At 40.0% G+C, this 23,863-nt stretch overlaps 2 protein-coding genes across 3 annotated transcripts; one reads left to right on the forward strand and one right to left on the reverse strand.

The window, feature by feature from the left end:
• Positions 1-6,655: 6,655 nt before the first annotated feature.
• foxg1a (forkhead box G1a) lies at positions 6,656-9,196 on the reverse strand. Its single transcript, XM_044142670.1, has one exon. The coding sequence runs from the start codon at positions 8,942-8,944 to the stop codon at positions 7,640-7,642; it is 1,305 nt and encodes a 434-aa protein (XP_043998605.1). The 5' UTR covers positions 8,945-9,196; the 3' UTR covers positions 6,656-7,639.
• A 9,345-nt stretch (positions 9,197-18,541) lies between these two features.
• On the forward strand, positions 18,542-23,304 carry jmjd7 (jumonji domain containing 7). Of its 2 annotated transcripts, none has more exons than XM_044142673.1 (9): positions 18,542-18,722; positions 19,358-19,511; positions 19,686-19,824; positions 19,917-20,031; positions 20,953-21,009; positions 21,201-21,296; positions 21,699-21,737; positions 21,897-22,056; positions 22,339-23,304. In XM_044142673.1, the coding sequence occupies exons 1-9, from the start codon at positions 18,674-18,676 to the stop codon at positions 22,352-22,354; spliced, it is 825 nt and encodes a 274-aa protein (XP_043998608.1). In that variant the 5' UTR covers positions 18,542-18,673; the 3' UTR covers positions 22,355-23,304. The 2 variants fall into 2 exon arrangements, with proteins under 2 accessions (XP_043998608.1, XP_043998607.1); XM_044142672.1 differs by having other exon boundaries at positions 18,545-18,722; positions 21,699-21,775.
• Positions 23,305-23,863: the final 559 nt, after the last annotated feature.

A 23,863-nucleotide genomic window follows, 5' to 3' on the forward strand; every position in this document is an offset into this window, starting at 1 on the left:
TTCCTTTAGTCTCTGTCTTCATCCATTGGTGGAAGGACCAAAATCATTTTTGCACATTAAAATCTGTTTCAGTCACAATGTTTGGCCCTGGGGAGCTAATGATAAGAGCAGATGCTGCATCAGGAAGTAGCCATGTTGCTTCTGTAGCAGAAATGTGAAGAGCATCAGGCCACCAACCCCTTCAACCCTCACCTCCATCAACAAGTCCATCAACAAGTCCATCAACAAGTCCAATACCAGAATAATACTTTCCTCATTTGTCAGTGAGAAAAGAAAGAAATCATGTCTATTTAAGTTTTTTTTTTTTTTTAAATCAACTGAATTAAGCTTAAAATTGTCATAAAACTCACATTTACAACAAATGGTCTACAGTCATTCCTGGTTTGGAATGCCACAGGTAATAACAGAAACCCTGAACGCCACACATTGCTTCTGAAATGTTAGGGATCGGTTCCTATTTTCACCGACTTGTAATTTAAACATGAAGGAAAGCCAAAAACATCAGTCTGGGGCCAATAAGAACAAAAACTCTGAAAACTGATATTCTATCCCCAGGTGTTTTCACACAACAGCCAAAAATGTCCTGAGGAACCTGTAGGTGCAGGTCAGCGGGCTGTCACTGTTTTTATTGTAATGTCCTTGTTAGAGAAGAAAAGCGCTGAATCAGAGAAAAAATTTTGATTCAGCAAAATGTTGTTGATGAAAACTGTCTAAAAGAGAAATCAAGCCTTCACAGGACTACCATCTGGTCCGAGAGTATTTCACCTGGAGAAAATGTTTTTCATTGAATTCTAATAGAAAGGAGATAAATAAAAGGGAATGGAAAAGATAAGGAAAGAAAAAACTAGGAGAGAGGTTGGTTTTCCACTGACCACATAATTGTGCAATTTGACATTTCGAAAATAAATTTGTTTAATGGAAACGCAACTCTCCTTTTTTGATTAAAAAAAAGATTTGGGCAGGGATTTTTCTCTTTTTTTCATGTTTTATTTATTTATGTAGGCTATTTATTTATTGCCATATTGAAAGTAGTTTATTTCATAAAAATAAACTACTTTTTCCACATACACACGAATCACTTGATCAACAACCGGATGTTGCTACTGGAGGAAAAGCAGGAAGAAGAAGACAGGAAATAGTTGGAGGGAGATTGTGAATAAACTTATTCAAGTGATATTAATTGCATTTTGGTATTTAATGGAAACACTGCAATTGTGCTATTGTGTTGTTTTGACATTAGTGGCACATAGACAAAGTTTTACGCACACTTGTAATGGAAACACAGCTAGAGAGTGAGAGAGAGAGAGAGAGAGAGAGAGAGAGAGAGAGAGAGAGAGAGAGAGAGAGTAAAGTTAGTCCTCCAGTCCTCCACCCCACCCCCCGTGGTCCTTCTGTTACTCCTTTGTCTTTTGACTGCTGGTCACCCCATTTAACATGGGGCAGATAGCATCAGGCTGACAGAGATTGGGTTGCACGGCAGCTCCATTGTTGGGCTGCTTCTTGCATTACAGTTGGACTCGTTCTGCTCGCAGGATTCTTCTAGGAAGCGAACAAATTGCTGCTGAAAGTCTGTCTTTGTTGTCGTATCATATCAGACAATCAAACCCTCCGAGCCAAAACATCTGCTGCAGCTGCAGACTTCACAGCTTCACACTTTAGGAATCAACTCCGGAGCCTCCAAAACGGAATTTAACTTCTGCACACCGAGAGCCTGGCCTGAGCTGATAATCAGATTTAGAAAATCACTGGATGCTAATGCCGCCGCTCCGCTCCGCTCTGCTCTGGGTCTTATATAGCCTACTGACTCACACCTGATAGTCCCAGAAAAAAATGTCTACAAGGTGCAGAGGTCCACTGGACAGATCTGAAAGGTTTAAATAAAAGAAAAGAGAGAGAGAGGTTGGATATTTGTGATGCTTCAGGTATCTCTCGGTTTGGACTGGACTCAGTCCGCTAAACACGGAAAACTGAGCCTTGCAGTGACGAGCCCAGATTATAAACCACAGACTGAAGAGAGCGGAACCATTAGACGGTTCCGTTCGTACATCTTACTGGGCTGTCCACGCACCAGGCCAGAACAAACAACCATCGATAGATAGATAGATAGATAGATAGATAGATAGATAGATAGATAGATAGATAGATAGATAGATAGATAGATAGATAGATAGATAGATAGATAGATAGATAGATAGATAGATAGATAGATAGATAGATAGATAGATAGATAGATAGATAGATAGATAGATAGATAGATAGATAGATAGATAGATACAGATGGACAGATAGATGGATAGATAGATAGATAGATGAGATAGATAGATAGATAGATAGATAGATAGATAGATAGATAGATAGATAGATAGATAGATAGATAGATAGATAGATAGATAGATAGATAGATAGATAGATAGATAGATAGATAGATAGATAGATAGATAGATAGATAGATAGATAGATAGATAGATAGATAGATAGATAGATAGATAGATAGATAGATAGATAGATAGATAGATAGATAGATAGATAGATAGATAGATAGATAGATAGATAGATAGATAGATAGATAGATAGATAGATAGATAGATAGATAGATAGATTCAGTTGGAGCATTTTGTATTTCTCCTATATGACAGAAATTTGATATTAAAAAAAAATCTTTTTAGTACATATTCTTACAGTGACACAAAAAGTAATTATCAGTTATTTCAAATTCAGTGTCTGTGTTTAATTTATTGATTTTTTAAAATATTGTTTTATTACTATTATTATTATTTTCTTCCTTTTGTTTGGATGCTTATAAAAATAAAAATAAAAACATTTTTAGTTCCAGAAACCTAATTGTAAAAACACATTATTTAAACTGATGTTTCCATGTTTCCTGGGGGTTTTATTTGAAAACAGATCAAGATTATCACAGATCTTCAGCACAGATTTTAGGACTTGCAGCTAAATACTGAGCTGAAGCCATTTAGACAGAATGCTGTTTTGCAGTATAGATCGTTAAAAAGAAAACAAACTGATTACAAGTGACGCGAAATGTTCATCTGAGATTTGGGGACTTTGAATATCAAACCACTAACTTGAAGTCAGCAGTAATAAATAACTCATGGGAATTTTAATTCACTCAGCGTTTTTGTTTGTTTGTTTGTTTGTTTTTTTCTTGTTGTTGTTTTTTTTGTTGGGGTTTTTAGTTTGTTTGTTTGTTTTGTTTGTTTTGGGGTTGTTGTTGTTTTTTTGTTTTTTTTTGCTTGATTCTTATTTTTACAGCTGCATGCGAAAGTAGTATTCTAGAACCATTCCGATTATGTTGAAATAAAAAAAATCCAATTAATCATTTATTATTTTTCAAGAAAAGATTTCAGTAAACCTGTTTAGCACTATTTTTTTTTTCCTTTTGCCTTTTCTGCACTTTTTCAAAATGTTAAAACCTCAATTAGAAGCGCTCTCTCTACAAATCACGACGACGGCAACACCTCAGTGTCATTTCTAATATTTACTTTGCATTTTTCTATTTAGCCAGAGCCTCAGGACACGAGTGCATTGAAACGGTGATCTTTTGGTTTATATGACTAAAGCTAAACATTACACACACACACACACACGCACACACACACACACACACACGCACACACACACACACACACACAATATATATATATCTATAAAAAAAACTACTGGAACTTCTAGGAGAAATTTATTTCTTTCTTTTTTTAGATGTATAAAATAAAATGTAATCGTTTATTTCATTCCTTAATTATATACATAAATAAATGAGATGTCTCATTTAACCTTGATGAGGATTCTCAGGCCTTTTCCCAGCTATAATCTGTTATTAATTCCAACATTACAAACATGTCAGATTCTGATTATAAGAAATAGTCTAAAATAGTCTAAAATAATCCGTTCTTTTTATCAATCTGATATTTTAGATGTAATCCTTTACTGCACTTCTTTATTAACTGATAAAGCAGTAAAAACAAATCTAACCTCCCTGCTGGAGCACAAAATAACTCTGACTATTCCGTGCGAACAGCTCACAGCTGCAGAGCAGCAAACTTCACCTAAACAGGCCACTTGCAGTGGACTGAGCGCCAAAGTGCAGCAGCGGAGCAAACAGAGCCATTTTCAGCTGGAATGGAACCAAAGTCAGCTCATCCAGAACCGACCAGAACCTGCCTGAAACCACGCAGCTCAACAACAGGTGGAGGAGGACAGTCAGATCAACCTCCACCCCACGCGCACCGTCCGTGGACAGCGCGCTGCCTGCATGGTGACCAGAACATCTGACCTGCACTGAGCTGCAGCTTCACACAGACCGACCAGGGACGCATTTGCGTCCTTAGGTCACATGTCTGAGTGTTTTGCATTATTGCTAACTTTCATTTTATACCTACGCCAGTGAACTATAGAAATATAAGGAAATAAAAAACTATATTAAAACGAACCGTTTTTAATTCTTTTAAAATTGTATTATATTATAAAAGGACGTTTTTTCAAATTATTATTATTATTATTATTATTATTATTATTATTATTATTATTATTATTATTATTATTATTATTATTATTATTATTATTATCGCCAATACAACACTTTATTTATTTATCAACAGGTGAATTTGACAGAAAGCGTGTGTTCGCGAGACCAATAACCAGAACCAGAAACTAAACGTAAACACACATTCTGATCCGCGCAGGAACGGCTCGGGACAGTCAGAGGGACAAAAAGAGAAAAATAAATACAAATAAAAGATACAGCTGAGAAACACACCGGCAAAATCTGAGTCAAACATGACAAAGTTCCAAAATGAAATTCCCAGAAATCAGGTCCAAAGCTGCAGCAGCTCAGAGGCTGAAATAAGCCAGACAGCCTGCACATTTACCTTCACATCATGCAAACGGAATGAAAGTGAGAAAAAAAAATGTATATAACAAAAATAAGTTGTTTAAAATTATCTACATATTGGACTTTAAATCAGCAGTGCAGGGTGATTGTAAAACCTTCCGGAGCCGTTTAACAAAGACAAGCAGGAGGACTGGAAAAATCAGCAGAGGAGAATCCAATGCAGCACGGATGAAGACCAAACACGGTCCAGCAGCTTTTAAATCAATATGACCAGCCAACATTCTGTTTTACTTTGTTTTGTTTTGGGTTTTTTTTGTTTGGTTGGTTGGTTGTTTGTTTCATTTCGCAGTTAGCATGAGATAAAGAACCACAGCAGAACCCAAACAAAGTCGTGATATGCTTCAGGTCCTCCAGCATGACAGACAAAAAAAGAAATGGAAATTTGGCGTCCGGCCATGAGAACACACAAAACTTGTGAATTTAAGAGAACTCCCAATTTTTCTTTTATTTTTTTTATGCAGGTTCTAAAGTTCTAACTTCAACAAAAGCCCATTTCAACAGCTCTGCAGAAAGCACTCACCCCGGGATCATATAGCAGCTGCCTTTAAAGTAAACAGTGGATGGAGAACATTACTCTGGGGAGCAAATCTGAAAGAGTCCGAACTTCTCAGGACTGTTTGTGTTCTGCAAAACAAAACAAAAAAAACAAAAACAAAACAAAACAAAAAAAGCAACACCGGAACAAACAAAGAGGATCACGGCATGCAGCGACACCACGCTCAGATTATATCACTCCGAAAAATAATCATCAATCATCTGGAAGTTTTTCACGGCAGCAAGAAGTGCGGCTCCGCTCAGATCGGAGCGCAGATACCGAGGCGCACAAAGCAAAGCGGCGCAGCCTGCAGCGCCTAATATCTCACCGCTCAAATGGACAGAAAGTGACACTCTGAAACAATGAAAGACTCGCAGACACTTCAGCACCAAACCCCAGAGCTCTGCTGCCAGCAGGGGCCCCGAACCAAGCTCTGCTCTGCAGCGGAGCCCAAACCCAGAACCCGAAGAAAGCTCCGACATGCGCGTCAGTTCAACCTGAAACCCCAAAACTGACAGAGATCAATCAGTCTGTTGGTTCATAGGAGCAGCAAAGAAGAGACAAAGGGAATTACGTTAGTTATGAATGTAACCTATTCTTTTATTTGTGCTTTTTTTTAGGATTAAAACATTTTTTTTTTTTTTCTTATTTTTATAAGCGACAAACACGGTAATAAGAAGAAGACCACAACAGTATCACAACCATGAAAAATTGTTTTAGAGGCGACAATTAAAAGACAGTCATTCCAAATAGGAGCCTATTAGATCAGAAGGCAGAATTTCTTTTGTTAAACAAACGGGATTTTTTTTTTACAGCGTTCCTCCTTTTCTAAAACAAAACAAAGTCAGATTACAAAGATGATCTTTTTTCTCTTTTTTCTTTTTACTAATTGTACAAAAACAAGAAGAAAAAGAATCGTGAACGTCAGTGTTTTGTTGTTTAAAAAAAAAAAACGGCGATCACGTTTCCATGGCAAAGCTTCACTGCGGAAAATCTTCCACAAAACGAGACATTTACGCACAAAGTCGTAACGCCGAAAAGCGCAATTCTTCAATTCAAAAAATAATGCCCGCTAATTTTTTAGTTTTTTATTTTTTTACTAAAAATGAAATTCCTCCAGCGACGCCAGTTGCTGAAATAACCAAAAATCTATTTGGAGGAAAAAAAAGTCTAAGTAATAATTAGAACAACCTAAAGGACGCGATAAACAAATCTCGTTTAAAGGGACATTTTCTGCAGTGACGGAGGATTTGAGTCTCTCCTTCATTCCGACCTCAGCAGGCCTCCCAGAAAATACAGCACAATACTGACTTCATATGGAACAGATTCTTTGGTCTATAAAAAGCGCGTCAGCAGTTTTTAAAACCAGGTAATGAATGAATGGAGAAGAACGTTCAGAGGCCACTGTGGACTCAGCTTTAAGGAGAACATTCAGCTTTAAAAAAAAAAAAAAACACTTTTCCCCGCTTTTATTCTAACCAGCATGGTACTGACACATGAAGGCAAATTATTATTATTATTATTATTATTATTATTATTATTATTATTATTATTATTATTATTATTATTATTATTATTATTATTATTATTAAACAATCTTTAATAAAACCAAACTAATTTAAATACTCATTCTAATATATATAAAAAAAATTAAAAACTTGCCTCCTCCAACAAGACACGAAAAAACGTGAGCAAAGCTGCCCTCTCATCATTCTCTCCGCTTCCTATCTCAGATCACATTGCACGTCACTGACTGACATTATTATACAGAAGACAAACCCCGGACACTTAGAACACGCATTATGTACACAGAAATTAAAACTGCAGGAGGAGATGGGGCACAGCAACAACGAGAAGAACATGGAGACGAAGAAACCATAGTAATAATAGTAATAATAATTATAATAATAATAATAATAATATTAAAAAAAATACCTGCATGTCAGTGCTGCTTTCTGTGAGTTTCTCAGTGCTGCTCTTTTTTTTGTTTTGCAGTCTCTCTTCTTTTTTCTATAATAGGTAGTAGTTTATAATAATCTGTCATTTTTTTACATCTTAAATGTTCAGTGTTAAAAACGATCACGTTAGTGTTCCAATCATTTTCAGATTATCACTCCTTCATGGATGGATGGATGAATTGATAAATGGATGAATGGATGGATGAAGTTCAGGGGAGTGGGGGGGGCCAGGGGGAGTTAGTGTATGAGCGGGTTAGAAGTTGACCCCTGGTTCTGATGTGTGAAATAGTCAGACAAACCCCCGGAAAGTCCCGAGGAGAAGGCGGGTAGAGAGCCGGACAAAGCCGGCCTAAGAGTGTCACATGGCAGCGAGGAAGAGGACGGAGCCTGCGGGGAATTGGAAGCCGAAGCCCGGGCAGCCTGCAACGAGCCGCCGCCTCCGGCGCCGGTCTGTGAGCTCATGGTCGGGTGTGGGACATGGGGAAAAAAGTAACTCGTCTGTCCGGCCAATAAGTTCACCGAGCACGGGTTTAATGAATAAGTGGCCCCAGAGCAAGGCACAGAGAGGCCGCATGGCACCGCCGAGGCCGCCAGGGCCGCCGCCGTCAGGTGGTGCGTCGCGTAGGGGAGGTCCCCACCGACCAGCCGGTCCATGCTGAGCCCGTTGGACGACGGGAACGTTGAGTGGTTGTTGCTCATGTTCTGCGTGAGCATGCTGCTGTAGGACATCGGGTGGCCCGGGTATCCCGACGAGGTCCCGTTGTAGCCGAGGGCACCGGCGGCCCGCGGGTGGTGAAGGGAGAGGAAGGGGGACATCGGCCAGTATAAGGAGCCGGCCCGGTCCATGAAGGTCAGCCCAGAGGTCAGCCGGGCACCGCGCTTGAAAGCCAGCTTGGCCCGTGACGTGGTGGAGCGCCGGCGGAGCTTCCCAGTGGTTCCACCGATGAAGACGTCGTCGCTGCTGGGGTCCAGCATCCAGTAGTTCCCCTTCCCGGGGTCATCGTAGTGCCGAGGCACCTTGACAAAGCACTTATTGAGGCTGAGGTTGTGTCTGATGGAGTTCTGCCAGCCCTGCTTGTTCTCCCGGTAATACGGAAAGTTTTTCATGATGAACTCATAAATGCCGTTGAGAGTGAGCCGCTTCTCCGGACTCTGCCTGATAGCCATCATTATTAGAGCGTTGTAGCTGAAAGGAGGTTTTTCGTACTTGCCACTTTTCTTCTCTCCGTCCTTCTCTCCCTCTTTCCCGTCCTTCTTCTCCTCCTGCTTCTCCTCCGGGCAGCTCTCCGGGTTCAGCGACTCACTTTTCGGGTCAGCTTTGACGTCCGGCTGCGAGGCCGGGAGAGGCGCCTTCTGCTCGGCATCATCCGGACCAACAGCTCGGTGCTGGTTCTGGTTCTGGCTCTGGTTCTGGTGGTGGTGGTGGTGGTGGTGGTGACTGTTGTTGTTGTCGCTTTGCACGGCCTCCGGCACCAAACTGTTTATACTGAACGACGATTTGGGAATCATCTTCACCTCTTTGCGCTCTCCCATGTCCAACATCACCGAGCAGTGAGGGGGGAACCGGCGGCGAGCAGAGGCGGGCGGCGAACACAGCTGGGTTTCAGTCCTCCCGGTCTCCACCAGCGAACCAGGACGGGAAGGAAGGAAGGGGGGATTAGAAAGGAAGAAAGAAAGTATAGCCCAACAAACTATTTCATGTTCGGTTTGGGGAGAAAAGGGGAAACACACACAACACACATGTACACACACATCGATAGGAGACAGATAGCTGCAATTAATTAGGGAGCCGCAGCCACTAAAGCAAGTGAAAAACATTGGTTGGACCTTCCCAGTTCTCAGCCAACCAGGGGAACATTAGTATTAAACATTAAGGCGTCCGCTGAGCGCTCAGCCAATCGCGAGGCGCGGAGAAACACGCACATCCGCCAATAACTGGCACGCTGCAAAAAATGACAAGCAGCTCTAGGACTTTGCTCCCGGCAGCAGCAGAACGGATGAAACAATCCGAAAATCTGCTGCATGAAAGTGATTGTTTGTTTAGCGATGATTATATACGTTTATTTATTTATTTATTTATTTATTTATTTATTTATTTATTTATTTATTTATTTATTTATTTATTTATTTATTTATTTATTTATTTATGTATCTTGTTGCGTATTTTCCACGCCGGCTTGCATCCTATGAGAAGATGGAAATTTTACACCTCCGACAAAATAAGCGCAGCCGTTTCCCCGCTACGAGCCTGAACTTTTCTGACATCTTGAAGAAAAGCGAAACTGGCAGGACGATGGAAAACTTTTTGCAGCGCCCCATCAACACTGATCACCCCCCACCCTACCCCGCCCCCTCCCTCCACCTAAACCGGAGCTGAAAGCGCGCACCGTGCATGCGTCAACCCAAATCCTCGCCGCTCCTCACATTTACACTCCTTCGATTCAAATATTTGCCCCTTAGGCGTCTGCAAAACTGTTTACATCCCATCTCTGAGGGAAAATAAACAGAGAGGGAGTCCGGAGGGCACGGACACGGACACGGTCAGGACACGCAGAGCGGGTTGGTGGTGATGGGGGGAGTCGCAGCAGACAGAAACACGAAGTGTGTTTCAGAGAAAGAAAAAAAACCGCGCATCCTGTAAAATGAGCGTGAAATATGCAGCGGGGAGGCGGAAAGAGTTGCATATCAGTCGGCTGTTTCACTCCTACCTTCCTCCTGCTGGAGGACAGTTTCACCAAACAAACAGAAGTGGAGGAAAAACAGGCTCTGCTCATTTAGAAACGGAGATCATGAAGACGCGCCGAGGGTTGTTGAAATTACACCGGGACAAAACAGAGACATGACGAAACTTTTTTATTATTTTTTTTAATATATTTTTTTTTTCTTATTTTCAAGCGGGATTTGGTTCACGCTTTACAAGGCCGGGATCACATTAGCGCGTCATCGCTTCACACAGGCCGCAAAGTGAGTCAAACTGCTCCGAAATGTTTCACAATAATTCCACAACAAGCCGAGCGGTTCCTGCCAGGATCCCTCACAGCTGGCTCCGAGCATCACCGGGCTCCGTGTCAAAGGGAAGAAACGGGTCAGAGAAGCGGAGCGTTTTAGCGCACAGACACCATGTTCCTGCCATGAGGGCCAGCCTCACTCACAGCTTACCCAAATAGAAACACATCAAGCTCCTCCTCGAGGAACTCTCCTCATCGTCTCTGTTGCAGAACATCATTCAAAGTTTAAAATCTCACAAACAGCAGCCCTGCTCCGCCTGCAGAGCCGCGGAGCAGCTGAACAGGTGAACCTGTTAAAGAGCCTGCCGGCCATTCTGCACGAGCAACGCGCTACTGTCACAAACTCATAAAGGAACACATTTAAAAGAAAACTCCCACAGAGGGTTTTATTTTTGAAATAATAAGTTCATTTCGTGCATTTATGAAAACATATAATCAAATAATCCGCCTGATTTTAACATGAGAGTGAAGTTTCGAAACAGGCTATCAGTTTGAACCTGAAACACATTGCGGGTTTCAGGTATATAAATATATATATATATATATATATATATATATATATATATATATATATATATATATATATATATATATATATATATATATATAGACTTAGAAATGTTTTTAACATTTGTTTATTTATTTCGGTATTGTCACGTGACATATTTTGTGGTCAGTTCACCTTCATACCATCTAGATAACTGATGTTTATTGTGTGTTTGTTTTGTTTGCTTTTCATTTCTTTTCTTTTTTTCCTCACGAGCCACAATAATTGGTCTGTCTGGTTTATTGCGCCGCTTCAGCGGCTGCGCAGGAAAAACATCATAATTCTTCAATGTTTTTTCTCTTTTTTTAATGCATGAAAAGCCGCGCGTAAATTGTCTTTGTGAATGTTTGTTATTATTATTATTATTATTATTATTATTATTATTATTATTATTATTATTATTATTATTATTATTATTATTATTATTGAAGATAATTCCATGGGGTTTTCTGTCCCTTTGTGTTGCTTCCTGGTGTTGAGAACGGCTCTGTTGGTCCGCCAGCCCGGATCCTGCAGGAGGCGGAGGAGGAGCTGCATTCACAAACACGACCAAAAATATTCAATAAGAACAGTTATCTGCACCTAATATCACTTTGGATTGTTTTCTGAATTTTATTCCACATCGTCTTATCTCTACTGCAACAACACTGTGTAATATCTGACAATAAAGATCAAATATTAAGAGAATCCTTAACAAGTTAAAGGATTTTAACTAAACAAAACCATGGTTCATTTATTGAGCTTCGCCCTCTGGACCCTGAGAGCTGGCTGCTGACTCAGTAAAAGGTCCAATCAAATCCAGGAGGGAATAAAAATGCTTGAAATCAGAACCTGTCCGTCTCAAACAGACTCTCAATCATATTTTTTTTTTTTTTACTGATTCACACAGAAACAAATCTACACCTTATCAGGTTGGCTGGTGGAGTTTGGATCAAAGCAACCTGCCTGATTCCAGAACCGGTTCCTTTCTGGTTCTGTTGGTTTAAAGTGACATTTATTTTATTTTATTTTATTTTATTTTATTTTATTTTATTTTATTTTATTTTATTTTATTTTATTTTATTTTCTGTTAAATATAAGATTTGGGATTACCATACCAGACATAATTAATAATTTACTCTTGATCTTTTCCATATTTTTTTAGTTACGTTCACGTCTTCAACTCAACAAAAAATAACAACAACACAAATTTCCTCAAGAAATGATTTCTTCAAGATGTGCAACTTTAAAGGTTTGTAAAAAAATAACTAAGAGGAGACACACGTAAGCGCAACATGTATATTAAATATGATCTGTTTTTGCCTCATGCTGACAACCAGAGATTGTGATTAAAAGTTGGGTCATGGTAAAGCATGTTAAACTTTTCAGCCTGAAGCAACATATCTGAAGGAAAACAATTGAAATGACAGAAACAGGCCGTCATCACTGATTGACACAAAAAGTAATATTTGATCCTTTGATGGGGTTTTGGCGTCCTGAAGGAGGTCGGTGTCACTCAGAGAGTTCCTTTAAAAAAGAATTATGTTCATCAAAACTCCTAGTAGAAATGAATATAAAATTGACCTTTGACCTCCAAGGGAATGGTGATCGAAAACAAAGACAAAGCTTAGATTTACTCTCCTCATTAAACCTTTACAGGTGAAGCTCCATGTTTTGGTGGAAGTTGTGCTTGTGATGGATGTGAGGCAGCATGTTTCCCCCATCTGCTGTTTTCCACTGAAACACAGATGTTTGCTTTAGCAGGAACATGTCTGAGTTTGTGGCTAATCGTCACTGGTCAGCTCAAAACAGGATTTTTTTTTTCTCCCCCCAACCCCTCCAGTTAGAAATGGAGAAGAAAAGCACAAAGTAAAACATCCAACCTGACAAAGCCGAGAAGGATCCCTGTGGTTTCTAAGGAGTCAGTGGACTGAGAGCTTCCTCTGGCTGCTCTTATAGACTGCAGCTGGTTTCCAGCCCTAATGCAGATATTTTTTGATGGACTTACAGGTTTAGAAAATCTATATTTAAAAATGTTTTTCCACATTATAATTGAGCCACTTTAAACTGCTGAAAGCACTTTTAAAAAATAATAAAAAATCCGACCTTGAAAATTTTAGAATAAATTCTAGGATTTCTATGTATTTTCTCCATTAGTTGTCACAAACGTTTTCACGTGGCTTCATGTCAATAATGACAGAGTGAGGGATGTGTTGTGTGTTTTTGTGCGCCTCATGTTGGATTCAAATCGTTTTGGAAACTTAGGAAAATCTGATCGGCTGCATATAAAAACTCAAAGCTAACATAGGGTGGTTCTTCCTTTTTATGTCGATTATATTTCTAGAATTTGACTAAGATTTTAATTCATAATGTAACGCTGCATTTTACTTGTGATGAGAAGTTCAGAACTTAGATCTTGGAATGACTTCATAGCAGTGTCTTCATATTCCAGCTGCATGCCAGAAAACCGCAGGGAGCAGTCTGTTGTTGTGATGAGCGAGCAGCCGAACTCCAGCTCACTGAACAAGCCGATAAAAACGTGTTTCTGTCTGCATTCATCCAGTAACAGAACATGTTCAGCACAGAGGCTCTGCGGTTACTCAACTGGTAACAGAGACAAGCCAACAGTTCACCACTGCTGCTATCTCTATCTGCGTTTCCAGTAACCTTGTGATTGCGCAATTTGACGAGATTTTGGCGCTAGGATGACGAGGGGGTCTTTTTTCTGGCCTAAACTGTTAATCAAGACACCTTTGTCGCATCACGTGAGTCACTTGATCAACAACCGGATGTTGCCTCTGGTGGAAATCAAGGAGAAGAAGACAACAGGAAGTAGTGTTGGGAGATTGTGGCGTTTTGTTTTTTTTTAATGACTTATTACGTGAACAAACTTTTTCACGTGTGATTTTAATTGCACTTCTTATCTAACAGAAACACGGTAGTTGAGAAATTATGTATTTTTGGCATTAGCGGAAAATAGACCAGAGTTTTGCACATGAAGCTACTGTGGCTTTTCACACATAGCAGCCATGTTGGATCACTATTATAGAAAGAGCACTGCTCTGAAAACTGCTTAACTAACAGTTTGCAGAATGTGGTTAATGAACAGGATAGTGTTCAGTCAGGGTGTGTGTGTGTGTGTGTGTGTGTGTGTGTGTGTGTGTGTGTGTGTGTGTGTGTGTGTGTGTGTGTGTGTGTGTGTGTGCGTGTGTGTGTGTGTGTGTGTGTGTGTGCGTGCATTGGCTGGGACTGGATCTTATGGCCAGTGGTCAGTGGCTGGTCTCAACATAGTCTCATGTTAATTTAACTCACATGACCTAACAGTAACATCTGCTCACAGGGGCCTTCTGTAGTCCCTTTGACCTTTGACCTGCCCTTTCAAAGAAAATCCAGAAACACTTACCTGAAATATGGTTCACTAAAATATGGGAAAGTTAACAAAGTTTATCTGGATTCTAATAATGATATAAGGAATTATATTAATTATTACAGCACTGTGGCTTCATCTTTTAAGAAACAATAAAACAAAATAATATAATAAAGCAAATTAATTTCAATAAAATTAAGATAAAAAATAATGTAAACAAGCATGTTGATTTATTTATACAATAAACATATATAAATATATAATCTGTGCTGTACAATAATGATGAGATCTGTCATTTTCAGCAGAATTTTATGAATCAAGGAATTTTTGGGGGGAGTTCCTTAAGATGTATTTTTACCATAAGGGGAATTGTTTGGTTCTAAGAGAAGTTCAGACCCTTTCGTGTCTGAAGGGGCCGGATGCTGTAAGTTTTCATAAGAGGCTCCCAGGAAATGTTTCTGACTCATATCAATTCTGGGGCTCCTGCGGCCTGAAGGACTTTTTAAAAATGACGAGGTTAGCCTGATTTGCATAAAATTTTCTAATTGTTTATTTGCGTATTATAATTTCCTTTTTTATTATTTTTATTTTTACTTCATTTGTTTTGAGATTTTACTTATTTGAACATATTTATCCATCATGCAAAATCTTGTTAAATTTGTGGGGGGGAGGGGGGGTTTGTGCTGTGACGAAACAAGAGAGGATAGAATGGGTATAAACTGAAGCAAAAACATAAATAATATGTAAATTAATTTAATTTTCACTCTGCAGTTCGTCTTTTTTCTTTGAGGACAGCAGCAGTGGAGGAACAGCGCTGACCTCTGAATAAACGGACCAACTGTTCAGAGTTTCACCTTCTCAGGTTTTGTCTTGCAAATTAATCTTTTCTGTTCTGACATCATTTTTTTTACAACAAATGGTTTTGTTTTGTTTATTTGTTTGTTTTTTACAATATTTGCGCTTAAACTGACGTTCTGTTATTTTAACAAAATACTTGTTCTATTTTTTTTAGGATTGAAAAAGAAGCCTTTTCAAAAAATAAGTTTGAAATAAGAAACAAAAAAGAAACATGTTGTGGCGTAAGTCATTTGCTAAAAGTGGATTTTTCTGAAAACATTCGCAGCATTTTTATTATAATTACTCAGAGGGGTTGCTTTTGTGAGGTACATCTGTAATGCTGCAATGTTCATTTTAAAATCTATTTTAATTTTGACAACGTCAAAATAAATGAATTAAATTCATCCTGGTGACGTGGACAGGGGGAATGTTTGTTGCTTCAGTGGATTCGTTTTCTGCTTGACTACGAAATAAGCTAAATAAGTCAATAAACAAATAAAATCACATACGAAAATGCAAATAGTACATGTCAAAAAAGGCGTTTTAGCGCACCTGAAAACTTTTTGAACAATAAGCAAAAACTTTACGTTTATTGGCCAAAAGGAACCGCCTCGCAGATCCAACTGGGATCAGATTCAATCTGTTTGATCTGAAAGAATCGACTGGATTTTGCTTATGTTAAATGCTTAAATAATGTTTTAGCTTAGTTTGAGCTAAAACATCATTTTGAAGCCGAACAAATTTAAAACCTGTAAATCGAAAAAGGCCTAAACGAAAACGACATCTCCGTTCAGTAAATCCATGGCATAAGGCATGAATTTTTATTTATTTGTTTTCCTTTAACAGCAGTAATAATAACAATCCATTATAAAATATTACTTTATTTCAGTAAAATATAAAGACACAAAACCAAACAGTTAACGCCGTCAAAGTCATCCGGGAAGAAAACACAAGAGAGACAAGATTCCCTCCGGAGCAGATTTAGTTGACCTTTTAGAGGAGGTTCGTGCTTTAAAACTTTGATTTTAAAAAAACAAACAAACATTAGAAACCAGGCATAAAACGTCTAGAAGGATTCTCCATCATTCGGCTCAGATGGGATCTGAATTACACTGCAGTAATTGCAGCAAAAGATTTCTTTTAAAAAATAAATAAAAAATAACTTATTCTAGAAGGTTTCGAAAGTTGTTTGCCTGTTGTTGACTAAATCAATACAAGTAGAAACATTGAGTGGAAACGGGAGAACTGGCTGCGGTGTTTCTGTTAAAAACAAGCAGGAGAATCATTAGCTTTGTTGGCGCTGCAGGTTTAATGCTCCAATCAATGCCGAGCACTGCAAATAAATGCGTGAACCGCGCTGCCTCCCGGCTGGATGCCGCAGGTTCAAAGCTCGGACGCAGAGCGGGAGCCGCGAGGGTAATTAATGGATCAACAGCGACACCATGCGGCCATGAAAGAAACAACACAGATCCGCTGCACTTACCTGGATCACAGCCGCCTCTTGTGGTGATTTAGTTAAAAAAAATCTTTGTGGTAAACACTGAGTAAAATAAAATTCAATTAAAAATAACCTGAGTACATACAAAAAGGAGTTTTCAAATTACTATTGCATTTATTATGAAAGGAATCCATCCAAACCAGCCTGGTCCTGTGTGGAAAAGTAACTGCGTCCAGTTTTTACTGCTGACTGACCTTTTTCAGAAAGTTGAGCCAAACTTATGAAACCTAAATTACTCCAAGAACTTCTTGATAATAAATTCTGGAGGTGACAAAAAAACCAAAAAAAAAAAAAGGCTAACTTCTAAATCTGTTTCCTGAGATAAGGTCAGAGGTCATCATTTAACAATAAGAAGGAGAAACTGTCCAGATTGGCTTCCAGGAAATCTCCATGGGAAGGTTTCCAGGCCAGAACCACTGCTGACCCAAGAGAACAAACAGCTTGTCTCACATTTACCAAAAAGAAACATCTTGATGAGCTCCAAGATGTTTGGTAAAATATAGACTTGCAAGACAGAAGTGCAATTTTTTGAAAAGTTTGTGTCATGTTACATCTTACCAATAAGTAACACAGCATTTCAGGAACAGAACATCATGGTCACAGTCAAACAGTCTGAGGGTCTGGCCTACTCTATGCATCCTCAGGATCTGGATGAGCTGCCATGATTGATGGAATCATGACCGTTGCTCTCTACCAGAAAATCCTGCAGGAGATTTCCTGGCCTCTAGTTCAGGAAGTTTTAGTCACAGTGATCCAAAGCACAGCAGCACGGACACATCCAAATGACTCAGAAATTAAATTAAATGAGGTTTTTCAGTGGCCTAGCCAAAGGTGCGGACTGAAATCCAGCGTAGCGTTATTTATGTTTAGAAATGTGGCTGAATTAAATTACTTCTGCAAAAGAGAAGGAAGCCAAAGTTCCTCAGTGGTGACGATAAAGATAAACTCTTGTTGTAGATTGTTGCTGCTGAAGGTGGAACAACTAGTTAATATACTTAAGAGGTTTCTTTTTGCTATAATAAATGAAATCATAAATTATTACCAGCTATGATCCTGATTCCATTTAAGTGAAACAGAAAAGCAAAAAATACAAGAAATGTATGAACACTGTGACAGCACTGTAAACTGATGCATTTAGTTTAATGAAACTGAAACCTGATATTTAAAGTCCAGGGAGACATGATGCCTGGCAAAAGGCAGAGGAAAAAGGCCTTTTTGAACTTTTTTCATTTTAGGTCAGCAAGGACTGCCAAAATGACTCCTAATTTGTAAAAAATATATATATATATATATATATATATTTTTATATTTTTATATATATATATATATATATATATATATATTTTTATATATATATATATATATATATATATATATATATATATTTCTATATTTCTATATATATAGATATATATATATATATATATATATATATATATATATATATATATATAACTATTTTATTATTATTATTATTATTATTATTATTATTATTATTATTATTATTATTATTATTATTATTATTATTATTATTATTAGTGTGTTTATAATGTTTTTTAAACAATTTGTGACAGTCTAGTCTAAAGCTGTAGGAGTTTATTCATATACAACGTGTGTAAAAGAGACCTAAAATCAGTTTGGATTGAAAATGGACTTTCTGTAGGGTTTGGACAACGGATTCAAATTCACATTTTTGTTAAATTATGCAGAAATAAAAATCGTTTGATGAAATTTGGCTCTGAAAAATGAGCCGCCATATTTTTGTCTCTCATAAAAGACTAAATAACACAAATGATCGATGTTATCTTTGTGTAAATTTCCAACTGAACTCCACAAGCGCTGCATAAGCTAATGAAGAGAAACGTCTGTTTTGATCCAGTTGATCCTCCTCACAGTTAGAGGGCGTTGTGGGAAAACTAGTCAAACCAGAGAGGGCGCGAGAGAAAGAAAAGAAACATCATGGTGGCATCCAGCCTGGACGGAACGTCTCCTCCTGTCTGACCTGGGAGGGTCGGAGAGGGAGAAGGAGCTCCTGATGGAGCTCCTTCAGGAACGGCTGGTTGAGTTTTCACTGGAGGCTCATGGTGAGAAGGATCTCCCCTCTGAGGTTACTGACACAGATCAGCAGACTGACAGCTCCAACATTCACTGAAACCATTCATTCGTGTGCTTTAAAACTCGATGTTGGATTTCTGAAAGCTGTAATTATTGTGGAAGGAACGTCAATAAAAAGCAGCACTTAGAGAGCAACTTAAAGACTGTGACCACGCTGGATTGAATTATTCCAATACCGAATAAATGTTCTAAAAAAATACAGTTTGATTTGTTGAACCTTAATTTAATTAGTAAACCACAATAATCGATTTAAGCATCTTCTCTGGACTGCTGTCAGATCCTCCTTCAGTACATCCAGAAGGTTCCGTAGTCTTCCTCTGACAGCTCAGAGCGACTTCAGCTTCTACATACAGCATCACTGGTCCAGCTGTCTGGATTCAGTCTTGCTTACAGAGACTTCCTTGTCTCTCCAGAGTATTCCCATTGGTATTTCACTTATACACAATCAACTGGTGGATTGTGTATTTTTTATCTTAGTCTAATTGCTTGATGCATTCCTCCTCTCCTCCATGTGTCAGTTTCATTGTCATGAGTTATGCAGGTGTTGCGATGGCTGCTAGCTGCTGTCTGCTCTGTCAGTGACCGACTGCTGATCACCCACCAGATCTTTACCTGAACAAATCTGTGCCACACTTGGAGGGACCGCCTGAGCCGCTGCAGTTCTACCGAGACTGGATTGGCCCGAACAAGCCCTGCATCATCCGCAACGCCTTCAGCCATTGGCCAGCTCTGTCCAGGTGGACACCAAAATACCTCAGGTGACGTGTGCAATGAAACAAGAGGATTTTTGTTTGAATTCTCCACTGATTAAGATCCTCCTGTAGCTCAGAAAGCACTGAAGGAAGATGAAAAGGAAGAAATTCTATCCACTTCTGCTGTGTGAAGTCTCAAATCTTTGCTGGATCATTGAACCCAGACCTTGCTGTCCACAGGGAGAAAATCGGGTCAAAGGTGATCAGCGTGGCAGTGACTCCTAACGGCTATGCTGACGCCGTGGCGGGGGATCGCTTCGTCATGCCTGAGGAACGACAGATGAGCTTTTCTTCTGTGCTGGACATAATAGAAGGAACGGTGAGGCAGCGTAGGGCCCGCTGCAGGGTACTGGACGGCTGCTCACCTGACTGGCTTCTGTTCTGACTCTCTGCTGGACTGAATGTTTCCAGGTGCAGAAAACCGGAGTGTTCTACGTCCAGAAGCAGTGCTCCAACCTGCTGCAGGAGCTGCCTGAGCTAGTGGACGACCTGGAGCCTCACATACCCTGGATGAGCACAGCAATCGGTCAGTTCCATCACCAACCCAAACCAGAAAGGACTCAGAGCAGTTCCACCTCCGCCAGCACACCTCACTGCTGACTCACGCCTCTCCTACATGACCTGCACCACTGTTTGGATACTTCAACACCACTTCGGCCCTTCTAGTGCAATATCACAGTTCCTGTCTCAACACCCCATCATACGATGTCGCTAAATCTAAAAAGACACAATGCAATTTAAACCAGGTTCAAGATGTTTTGTCAAAATTATAACGTCTTGAACACCATGTGATTTATTGCTCTGTTTTTCAAAGTGGGGGGCCTCAGAAAGTTGGATAGAAGATGAAAAGAAAATGTTATCTGGTAATAAAGTCATAAAATGCTGCCTGATAACATTTTCCACCACAGAACTAAAAGCTGTCTAAAATCAGCAGCATTTCTGCTAACAATGACAAAAAACATTCTAAAAGTAAAATTTTTTTTTACATATGTTGTAGCATTGTCTGTGGGTTTCTATAAAGGGGCCCCCGGTCTGAGGTCAGTTCTCTTTTGGGGCCATGATATGGAAACGTTTGGGATCAATGGCAAGAATCCTTCAGTAAAACGGGGCTGTATGTCCGTCACGTCAGGTCCAGTCCCTGTGTAAGGACGTTCACTCACTGGCCATCCAGTCCTGGTAATTCTGTCTACCAGACATCCTCTCCATCTGCTGACCTCCGTTTACTCATCTTGTCGGACGATCCGACAGCACCCTGGTTTTAGCTTCCAGGGCCAATGGTCAGCTAAGCTAGGAGCAATAGCCGGTGTGGATGAGAAGCAAATTACATCCAAATCAGGTCATTCCTTCTGGGTTCTTTGCAGCAGGAGTTGTGTTGTAGTCCAGGCATCTGTGTCGTTATTGTTGATGTCTGAAGAGTCATGTTGTTTTCTTTGTTTCCCTCTCTTAGGGAAATCACCGGATGCAGTCAATTTTTGGCTCGGAGAAGAAAATGCTGTCACATCCAGTAAGATTTCAGTTTGATTTTCATGACTGCCCCAAATGTGTTTGATATTCGTGTGAAAAATATACTTCCTTCATCAAGGACGATGTAGAACAGCCACATTTTATGACTTTCTGGAGTGTTTAGTAGGATTTACCGGGACGAGGGCAGAAAACTTGTTGCTCGTCACAGCTGTTCTGTGTTTTGCTTTCCAGTGCACAAAGATCCCTACGAGAATCTGTACTGTGTCATTTCTGGAGAAAAACACTTCATCTTGCTTCCACCCACTGACCGACCCTTCGTCCCTTATGGTAACCACAGTAACCATCTGTTTCTCAACGTCCTTGTTGGTTGTAACTACAACCACCGTTCTCCAAGATCACAGTTTTCAGTAAGAGATGATGTCTACTATCCAATGACCTCCTATTAACCCTAAAGATATTACTCTCAGCGAATACAACACATCTGCTGTAACTACCACAGGATCCAGTGTAAATCCTCTCCAGCAGCAATCAGCTGCTGGACTCATCCGGTCTAGTTAAAGGTTAATGTCCAGAGTCAGAAAGACAAACCTTCACATCATCTTCAGGTCTTGTTGCGGCTGACCCCTGCTCAGGGCTGATCACAGGAAACAGTCATGTAATCTTGCTGTGGTAACTGATATAACCACAGTCTTGATCTCTTGCAGTAACCACGGTAACCATCTCTGTCAGGTCTGTACCAGTCAGCTGTTTACCAAGAGCAGGACGGCGGTGAGTTTAAGGTCATCGATAACGTGGACTCACACAAGGTGCGTTTACGTACCTCATCTCCTGAAGGCGTACCATCAGTGCCTCTGCTGACCCCACTCACCCCTCTCACCCCGTCCACCCGCCCTTCTACCTGCTCCCTCCGCCCCCTCTCTGCTTCAGGTTCCCTGGATCCCTCTGGACCCTCTGGACCCGGACCTGGAGCGCTTCCCGCAGTACCGGTTAGCCCGGCCTCTTTGCTGCACAGTGAAAGCCGGAGAGATGCTGTACCTGCCATCTCTGTGGTTCCACCACGTCCGGCAGTCCCACGGCTGCATCGCAGGTACAGACCCTGAATGCATCACGTCTCCACCCGCAGAAAGCATAGTGTGTCACACATTACAGCAGGGCTGAAATAATTTGTCTTTTTAATCTGGATTAATCGATTAGTGAAGTAACTGTAGTAATAGATGGAGTTTTCAGCCCACCCACATCCACCATATTCCCTCTCACAGCAGCTGAAAAAAGATTTTCTCTGACAACAGACATGTTGGCTGTTAAGTAATGAAACTAACACTTCATCCCAATAGGAATCTCACTGTCTTCCTCCTGGTCTCCGTTGCAGTGAATTTTTGGTATGACATGGAATACGACATCAAGTACAACTACTTCCAGCTTCTGGATTCGCTGTCTGAAGTAGCGGACGGTTCCTCGTGACACGGTGGCTGCTCAGTGATGTCACAGCAACAGAGGAGACTCAGTCCACAGAAAGCAGTTTGTTTGGAACTTTGGACAATGGAGCTTATGGATTGGGAAACGTAGTGGAACAGCGCCTCCTGGTGTAGTTCGCAAACTAAAGGTTAAAAATGTTATTTATTTAATGAATGCACCTTAGGACATGAAGTGACTGTCAACTCATTCTGTTTTCTGATGTGTTCATAAAGGTGTGTGTGCTGCTGCTGTTGTAAAGTGTTTGCAACTTTTAACGTGCCTTAATCCTTCAGTGTTCGGGGTGAGAAAATCAAATTTTTCAAGCTCATGGTGCTATTTTATGAGTTATAAACATGCTGCTTATATCAAACACGACTCAAAAGAAATTTGATTTCACAATTTGACCTTGAATATTGGGCCTCTATCTCTTTAACTTAAGAGACGGGGTCATTTGGACCTCACCTGTTTGTTACTCTGCAGTCACACTGATCGTTTTTTGTGTGGTTTTCAGAAACTGGTGGTTTTGACAGTATAACTCCCACTGCCTGACCGTGGCATTTGCTGCTCTCCTCCTGAGCGTTGCGCTAAGAGAGCAGGAGGGTGACTATGGATATTGATCTATTGTAATAAATCTTCTCTGATTGGGGAAACAGTTATGTCAGAATTTGAAAAATCTTTGATTGGGTTCACATTTTTGCAAAAAATAAGATTTCCCTTGACCTTTGTTCATCCACCAAAAACAGCTGAAGAGAAATCTGTGCATAAAATGAAACCCCTCCCTTCTTTTGATTGATTCAGAATCTCTCTTCTCTGGAGAATACAGACATGTGCTGATAATGCCGTTGTCTTTCTTCATTGGCAAACATTGCTGATGCTTAATCCAACTGTGCAGAGAGTTGTAAGTCTTCCCCAGGCTACAGCTCATTTTAAACTTTAAATCCAAACGAGGCTCCACAGTCATTCTGAGAGCAGAAAACCCCCAGCTGGAAGTGAAATGAAGTTGGAGTATCTAACAAGAGCAGAAAGCATTTTATTAAAGCAAAACATCTTTACAGCGAAAAGTTTAGAGCCAGCAGGCATAACCCAGCAAACAAAAATAAAGTTCATGTTCATATCTTGTAAATTTTTAAAATAATCTTTATTGTCAAGTTTTCCATATTGCATCGTCTCAGAGACTCAAGGCCACACTTCTCCACATCCTACAAAGGAATACAATGATTATCTGTCAGCTAGTGGAAGCACTCACACAAATCGAACACACACAAATCCTATGCAGAACAGACCCGATGTGTTTGTGTGTGTGTGTAACAACTTACTACCTTCCCAGCTTTCTGAGTCTCTCCTGAATGTCTCTTTGATAGCAGATCGTTCTCCCACAAAATAGGCCACCTGACTGGCTCCACAACACCAGACCGTACTGGTGTTAGCAGCCTGACTGG

This window comes from Gambusia affinis, linkage group LG16 (assembly GCF_019740435.1).
Source record: "Gambusia affinis linkage group LG16, SWU_Gaff_1.0, whole genome shotgun sequence".
Taxonomy (NCBI): domain Eukaryota; kingdom Metazoa; phylum Chordata; class Actinopteri; order Cyprinodontiformes; family Poeciliidae; genus Gambusia; species Gambusia affinis.